The following is a 9033-nucleotide window of genomic DNA, read 5'->3' on the forward strand; positions in this document are numbered from 1 at the left end:
ATAGACTGTAGCCTGCTAGGCTCCTTTGTCTGGGATTTTCCGGGCAAAAATACTGGGGTGGATTGCCATTTTCTTCTCCAGGGGATCTTCCCAACCCAGTAATCAAAGCCAGGTCTCCTGCCTTGCAGGCAAATTCTTTACCAACTGAGCTGTGAGGGAACCCAGGTTCAATCCTTGGGTCAAGAAGATCCCCTGGAAAAGGGCAAAGTAACCCACTCCAGTATTCTTGCTTGGAGAATTCCACGGACAGAGGACCCTCAGTCCATGGAGTCACAAAGAGTCAGACATGACTGAGCATCTAATACAACAATAATAAGTAAATTTAAAAACAAGAATTTCTCAGATAAGCAAAACCTAAAAGAATATATTTTTATGTATTTGTTAGAGCAGGTCAGGGTTTCCCTGGTGGCTCAGACAGTAAATAATCCACCTGCAGTGCAGGAGACCTGGGTTCGATCCATGGGTTGGAAGGATCCCCAGAGGAGGACATGGCAAACCACTTCAGTATTCTTGCCTGGAGAATCCCAATGGACACAATCCTGGTGGGCTACAGTCCATGGGATCACAAAGAGTCAGACACGACTGAGTGACACTCTCTCTCTCACACACACACACACACACACACACACATACACACACACAGCAGGTGAGCTCCACATGCCTCTACTCTGCCATCTTGATCTTTAATATTATATATGTTAAAGATATAACACCAGAAATCCTTTTAATATTATATATGTAAAATACCTTTTAAATCTATGTTGCATTAAACTTCTCATCATATTGTAAAGGATAAACAAAATGCAGTCACACATTACTGAAGAGGTCAGTTCTTCCACAATGGCCAATTCTAATATCAATGGTTATTGCTTATATTAATAAATATAAATATGCTACATATAAGTATTTTCCAGCTTGTATAAATAACTCATTTATTGCTGAATAATTTCCAGTCATAAAACAGTGCATGTATGACTGAAAATTTTAATGAGTCAGTCACTGATTTTTATACAACTTAGAAATTTCTTAGCTGTGGAACTATGATTTTACTGGTGAGCTTTTTTACCTCAGACATTTTTAGACATTTGTTTTGCCTCATTTTTGCTTGATGAAATTTAATCTTGTATGTATATGTTTAGGACAGAAAAAAATCAAACAACATAAATTTAGAAATGTCTCTTCTTGTTGAATACCTGTGGGAAAAGTAAAAATTCATATGTATTATCTTTAAATATTAGCACATTTAGGATTTTTGTAATGTTACATTTAGTGAATAATAGATGATTTATGCAAAAAATACTTTCTGAAGAGCCTCTTAAAATGTTATATCTTAATATAACATAAGCTTTTAATTCATATACATTGGATTTGTTCTCATTTGAAAATATATTGCCCCATTATAGAATTTGATTTCTAGTGTATACTTCTAAGCTTATTTCCTAGATATTAGAAGCCTACCAAAGAAGGAAAATTTATTATCTTTAAGATCATAAGTTCTGCAGGGGTTATCAAACATATGCCTTATACAAGAACTCATCTGTCAGAGAAGAAAAGAATATGATTAAATTTTCTAGGCCCAGCAGGTTTGCAACCTGCTAAATACCTAAAACTTCAAAGTTGTGCTTTTTTTTCATGTTTATGGGAAGATGCAAGCTTATAGAATTAGGTTTATGCTCATTAAGTGTCTGCCCTAACTCACACTTAACCATCCATCATTCATTTTCCTTTTTTTAATTCAATTTTGCCAGACTCTTATCTTGGACTTACTGTTTTCCATTCCCTTTTAATATGCCCTCCCCAGATGGTTGACCAATCCTTAGGGCCTTTCTTCCCAGGTCACAGAAATTCTCTCGATCTCAAATCATACATGGGAAATCCAAAGCCTTATTTTTAACTATCCCATTTCCATGCCATCAAAAAACAAAACAAGGAAGTTAAAGGTAACAAGAGAAACTAAACATTTAGAAGTGCACATCTACTCAACTAGAGATTTAGAAGGGCAAACTTACTCAACTAGATCTCCAGAATCACAAATGGAGAGATATGATTGCTAATAAATGAAATAAATGAGATATGAAATTCATATATATTCATACATGAAATTAGAAATTTATTGCCATCCCTTTGGGGCTTCCCAGGTGGCACAGGGTTAAAGAATTCACCTGCCAGTGCAGGAGACACAGGTTTGATCCCTGGGTCAGGAAGGTCCCCTGGAGTAGCAAATGGCAAACCTCTCCAGTATTCTTAACCTGGAAAACTCCACGGACAGAGCTTGCAGAGCTACAATCCATGGGGTTGCAAAGAGTCGGACGTGACTGAGCACTCATTGTCCTTTTATGTATATATTATACTTGCTACTAACATAAAGCCCATGATTTTGTAATATTAGATAATATTACAATATTAGACAATATTTAACTACCTTTTGTTGAATCACTAAGTAGAGAAAAAAGGTAGAAATTTATAAAATAGCTCCATCTTATTTAGCAGCATTTATGTTTGAGCTAGGTTCACTAAGAACTTCCGAGGTTACTGTAATTTCACAGTGTAGCCCTAGACTTTCTAATTAAATATGCAACTTCTGTCATAAGAAAAAAACCTCTTTTGCTTTTTACTGTAAATTTAATTAAGCATTTCTTGTAAGTTCATTTCAGTATCTTTATCATGGCCCACTAAAGTTGGGATTCAGTTGTAAAATGGTAGACTAATTGCCTTTTGTATTAAATGAAAAAAGAATCTCAAATATGCAACGTCAGGATATTTAATTGTGGTCTTCAATTGCTTATTCAGTGCATTGGAAAACTGAATGCCAGAAGTACAGAAAAAAGGGCCAAAGGTTATTAAATGTAGCACATCACACACATTTTGCACTTTACTTAATGATCCAAGTGTTTATTGCCATGAAGTAAATGCACCATTTAAAGAATTATGGTGGAATTGTAAAACGTTAAAAACTCTAATTAATTTTAGTCTGAAGCATGCAGCATGCTCGTTTTTGCTTAGAACATTTTCATTATCATCAACATTTTTTCAGTTATTAAGATAAATTTTTCCTATTGTGCAGCACTAGCTTATTTTCAGTATTAAAAGCACAGTCTTAAATGCTGTTGAGAGTTACATCTGGTATGTTTTAAATGAGTAAAAGAGGAATTTTTGACCACAGATTAGAGTATATTATATATTGCTTTTCTATATTAACAGGTTAAGTGTGTTTTCATATTTTTTACTGGAAGCTGCATATATACTGCAGTTTTGAAAGGATTATAGTTAAAGCATACAGATAATTTCAGCTATTAATTTGAATCTGATTATAGGAACTCTTCTGATTAAAGGAATATTTAAAATCTAAAGAAAATATCATAAGGAAATAGAAATATTTTAGTGCTTAGTTGTACTTTCTCACTTTATTTTACTGTTCCCACCATATGTCTTTGCTGCTATAAAATTAAAACAGCTGACATCATTCTCTTTGAAAACAGTCTCCCATTATGCTTCCTTATTTCTGGAGATAAAGCTTATATTTTCTGACTGTGAAAGTGATCTGTACTGAAAGTACAAATGTAAGAAAAATGCCTGGAAGCACAAACAAGAAAATAAAAAATTAATAGCATCATCATAATAAACAGTTGAGGTACTTAAGAAAGGAATTTTAAGTACAAAAATGGAAAGCATAAACAATTTATTTTAGCTGTGTATTTTCAATGTAGAGGCTAAAGTAACCTTGAATTTTCTTTTACATAAACTCTTTGTGCGTAAATCACCCTTACTTTGAATTTAGAAAACTTTCATCAAGTATTCATTTCTATTTTGTTTTTTAAATCTTTTTTTTTATTTTAAAATAATTTTAGACTTACCAAAACTTAGGGTTTCCCTGGTGGCTCAGAGGGTAAAGCATCTGCCCACAATGCGGGAGACCTGGGTTCGATCCCTGGTTTGGGAAGATCCCCTGGAGAAGAAAATGGCAACCCACTCCAGTAATTTTGCCTGGAGAATCCCATGAACGCAGGAGCCTGGTAGGCTACAGTCCACGAAGTCACAAAGAGTCAGACGCGGCTGAACGGCTTCACTTTCACTTTCAAAAGTAGCAGAAATAGCACAGATAACTCCCATTTGCCCTTCATCCAGCTTCCTATAGTGTTATTATCTTCTACTGTTCAATTCTTTTATAGAGCATTTATCTGATGTTTTCTTATTAGATTGAGGTTCATGCATTGCTGGGAAGGATACCACAAATCAGAATTAACATGCCCTTTGTAAAGCATTTTACCAAAGGGTTGATGTTAATATGCCTTACTGGTAATGTTAACCCTAATCATTTGGTTAAGGTAGTGTTTGACAGATTTCTCTACTCTAAAGGTACTCATAAAGTCATCTTTAAAAATAAAATGAAATAATGGAGAAAGTTTGTCCCTTTGTATAATGCAACCTTTAAAAGAAATCATTTAAAACTTGACAGTCTGTAGCGTAAATACAGAGTCATCTTTGTTCATAGACTATAATTTTGAGTCTAGATACTACCTGAGCATTAAGAAGTCCAGCTGCTAAAGTAATTGCTCTTTGTTTGGAATTGGTTACCTCAAGAGAAAGGAAAAGTGGGATGGATAGGTTTTATTGACATTAATTCTTTCAACTATTTTGAGAGCAAAGTCAAATTTGTAAATAAAGGGAAATAGAAAGCCACCTCTTCCAAACTGATGCTGCAAGCTGAGTAGTATTTAAAGACTCTTTCGGGTTTTATGGGATCTAGTTTAGATGGAAAATGGCACTGTTTTTACTTATTTTCTGTTTGAATGACTCTTTTAGTCTCATGTTGCCTCCTGGAGTCCATAATTACATGGTCCACGTGTGCCTAGAAATTATCATTCTCACTCCAACAGTGCTGTCAGTGTACAAGGAGCAGGGAGGCCAAGGAATCACGTGTAATGATTTGGCATTACGAGTGTTACTGTTACGTGTGTGTATTCCTGAAATTCCGCATGTAACAGGAGATCTGCAAGGTTGCCATAATCATATGTTTTCTGGAGTATAAATTAACAGGCTTAAACATTAAGAGGTAAACCTGTCTACTTCCCAGTAGCCCCAAAGGGTACATTTTCTTGTTGGCTGCTTCAGAATACTTCATGAAACAAATGTCAAACTTGTCAGGGCTGTCACTAAGAAAATGATCCTTGTAGCAAGGGTCTTCTTTCACTGGGAAACAAACAGATGTCTTGTCTTAGAAAAGAGTGACAAAACCTGCCATCTATCAGAAGAAATTTTTGCCAGCGTTTATTAAACTAGTAGCGAAGAAATACTTCGGTAAAAGAGCTTCCTTTCTTTGTAGTTTCATTCATTATGTAGTCATTTGTGAATGATATTTGATTCGCTGCCTCAACTATTTTAATGATTTTATTAATTTTGAACTGTTTATAAAGTTCTTATAAAAATTGACAATGTAACATTAGAAATACAAGTTAGCACTTCTGGAAAAAGAAGAAAAACCAAGACAACTTCTAAAATCGTTTCTGGAGTTTTATTATATCTAATTCCGATGTTTTCTTTATATTGATTAAAATCTATTGCTGTTTTATTATTTTGGTGATACTATACCATAGCAATTATGTTGTGTGGGACTCTTATCAGTGGGACTAAATGCCTTCTCTATACTTCCATAATCCTTTTCTATATCCAGACTACAGCTATTTTTTGCAGAGGAAGAAGAAATTGTATCTTGCTGACTTACATAAATAGTTTAAAGGCATAGAAAGGCAAGATATTTTAAGATATCCTCTCATCATAAGAAACTTTTGTACCTGTCCTGAACAGAAGGTACTATTAGAATAGACATGCATTTATTAGCTATACTTTATTACTAAGAAAAATTCAACAAAAAGAGTGACATTATATAGTGAAAGTGACGTTGCTCAGTCGTGTCGGACTCTTTGCGACCCCATGGACTATAGCCTACCACGCTCCTCCATCCATGGGATTTTCCAGGCAAGAGTACTGGAGTGGGTTGCCATTTATGCAAGTAAATATTATAGATAATTCCGAGTTCTCAGGGAAAAACTAGTTGTTAAAACTAGTTGTTAAACCAGTAAGTCATATTGCTGTGGGGACTTACTAGACCGTTCACATGATAAAAGCTCCATTTTTTTTTTTTTTCAAAACTTAAAGACTATGAATTTGGTAAAGGCAATTTTGTCTAATGTTGCTTCAGACATTTTTGCTTATTCCTGTTTTCAATACTGTTTTAGTAAACTCAGAAGTGTAACCACTAGATAAGGAAGGATATTTTGCTTTTCCAAAGTACACACCTCTTATTCATTCTTTATCCCAGTATTTAAAATAGTTCAGGAAATGTTTATTGAACTCTACCTAGATACTAAATATGCCCTGTTAGATGGTAGGAATATAAGATAAAAAAGATAAAACCTTGCCTTGAGCAACATATAGACACATTCAGTCCTACCTAATAAAATCTTGCCACCTTTACCTGCTGATGTAACACTTTCTGTCAGTGTTTCACCAGAAGACAGTGGAAAATATGGAATAGGATTTGGTTTTTATTAGGTTATGATTAAAATGTAATCTCTGTTTGAGTTAAAGTGTTGAGTTAAAGTGGAAACTGCATGCGTGTGCTAAGTTGCTTCAATCGTTTTTGGACTTTGTGACCCTATGGACTGTAGCTTGCCAGGCTCTTCAGTCGATGGGATTCTCCAGGCAAGAATACTGGAGTGGGTTACCATGCCCTCCTTCAGAGGATCTTCCCAACCCAGGGATCAAATCGGCAGTTCCTGCAACTCCTGCATTTCAGGCAGATTCTTTACTACTGGGAAGCCAGCCACCAGGGAAACCCCAAAACTATCTGTTCATTAACAGATTTTAATAGTCCATTCAACATTATATCTCTATTCAGTAGAGAAAATTTGAAAAAACAAAAACACTCAGTGGTTGTTATACGTAGAAAAATATATTAAAATTACATCACCTAAATTGATATTCAGAACGCCATCCTCTATAGCCAGCATATCTATAATTATTCAGGCTGACTGATAATATTGATAGCCACAGAAAAGTTTAATCACAGTTGCTGTTGAAGTTTAGAGACAGTGTCTATAAAGGAAGCTTTCTCCACCTTAATATTTATGGGCAAGGATGTGGTTTTTCATGGAAAACATAGATATATATACACACATCTTGATTTGCATTTACTTAATAAAGTCAGTTTACTAACCAAAGCTCAGTAATTATTTAATTGAACTTGGTTTTATAAGAAGATAAAGAGATACAGGGTTATGTGTTTGGTGATACTGATATAATTACTGTTTTCCTGAGATGCTTAAGAAATTAAGATATTCATACTTTAACTCGTAAAGAGTTAGACAATGCTTTTTACTTCAGTTAATAAAAATGAAAGGCCTTTCAGGAATAATAGGAAAGCAAGACTGCTTTGTACTTGGGTGTTAAAGAACATAGATGATAAGTTGGATTATAAAATGTAAGGTGACGTATTTTTCCAGATTCTCATTCATTTATACTTTGGAGGTCACCATCTAATATTGAACACAAGATGTATTTCATTCCTATGGAAGCAGACATTATGATGTCACTTTATTTATTCACCATGTTCCACAGGAGCCTGCCATGAATTATGAAGCCACTACTCAGAATCGAAACTGTAGAAGATGTAAGCATTCTGTTGCCTGACGTGCCCATTTTAGAGTTTCCTATTTTAGAGCTGACTGATTTTCAGATAATATATGGTGGTCCAAGTAATTGGGAAATTGGCAGACCTGTCAAGAAAGTCTGCTGGATGAGACAAAAATGCCAATGTGCATAAAGTGTCTCAGAAGTTACATTTACTTTTTTTTTAATCAAATAGTGAAGTAAAAATATCTGATTGACCCCTAAAAAGGATACTTTTTAGTGGCAAGTGTTTCCAAAAGTAATTTTTAGGTCATTGATAAAATAAGTTGCTTTTAAAAATATATAGAAAAATTTAGTCAACATGTAGTATAAAACAGCACCCACTGTAAATATTTAAATGTTATATAATTGTGCCATTTTGTTTATAGCCTTTTCCCTAGTATTACTGAAATCATGATAGTTAATTCTTCAGAGAAATGAAGTTAAAGTGTATGAAGTATAAGTGATTAAATGCTCTAAGGTTTGTATTTTGATGTTTTCTCAAATTTATTTCACAGGAAGATGAAAATGAAGCTGAAAGAAAACATATATCTCAGGAGCTCAGTGTGGAACAGAAAAATTCAAAGAAATAAAGGATTTTCTGTAGTGTTTTGAGAAGTTTGCAACTTATGTAGTAGCAGATGAAATTTCTAATTGTAAAATGTTAAACTGTAAAATCTAATTTGCAAAATGTTCTCAATAAAGTCATTGAAAATGAAATGGGAGCTTGCATTTGGAATTTGTATGCTTTTTTAGAGCAATTTAAACATTTGTATAAAAGACCTTTAAAATATTTTTTTTAATTCTCTACTGAAATTTGAGAATAGAGACAGAATTTCCTCTTATCTGTAACCCAAGTGTTATCATGTGAATGACCTAAAAAAAACAAACTCTGAAAGTCTTTTTTTTTTTGCTTGCAAGTCTGCGTTGTCTTCTTCAGGAACCTTAATAGAATTCCAATTATTAATATAAAGAAATCCAACATAGTTCAGAAATGAACAGGAAATGTTTGCATGTAAAAACTCTGAAAACCAGCAAGTGCCATGGGATGAAATATCGTTTTCTGATTTCATCAACTTATACATCACATAATATTCTGGGATTGCAGGTAAAGGCTGAAAAGAAATGGTAATTTAACATTCTCTGTGACAGAAGTAGCACCATGATTTTTAATTGATATGATATTTACTAAGGATCTGGAGAAGGCAATGGCAGCCCACTCCAGTAATCTTGCCTGGAGGGTCCCATGGACGGACGATCCTGGTAGGCTGCAGTCCATGGGGTCACTAAGAGTCTGACACGACTGAGCGACTTCACTTTCACTTTTCATTTTCATGCATTGGAGAAGGAAATGGCAACCCACTC

General features: G+C 34.3%; 1 protein-coding gene across 1 annotated transcript in view; it reads left to right on the plus strand.

Moving 5' to 3' along the window:
- Positions 1–8261, plus strand: part of PHF14 (PHD finger protein 14) — a 195372-nt gene extending 187111 nt beyond the window's left edge. The window contains exon 18 of the mRNA XM_052639076.1: positions 8187–8261. Coding sequence (XP_052495036.1) covers positions 8187–8261 — 75 coding nt within the window. The remainder of the gene's footprint in view (positions 1–8186) is intronic.
- Positions 8262–9033: the final 772 nt, after the last annotated feature.

This window comes from Budorcas taxicolor, chromosome 4 (genome assembly GCF_023091745.1).
Source record: "Budorcas taxicolor isolate Tak-1 chromosome 4, Takin1.1, whole genome shotgun sequence".
NCBI classification, from domain to species: Eukaryota; Metazoa; Chordata; class Mammalia; order Artiodactyla; family Bovidae; genus Budorcas; species Budorcas taxicolor.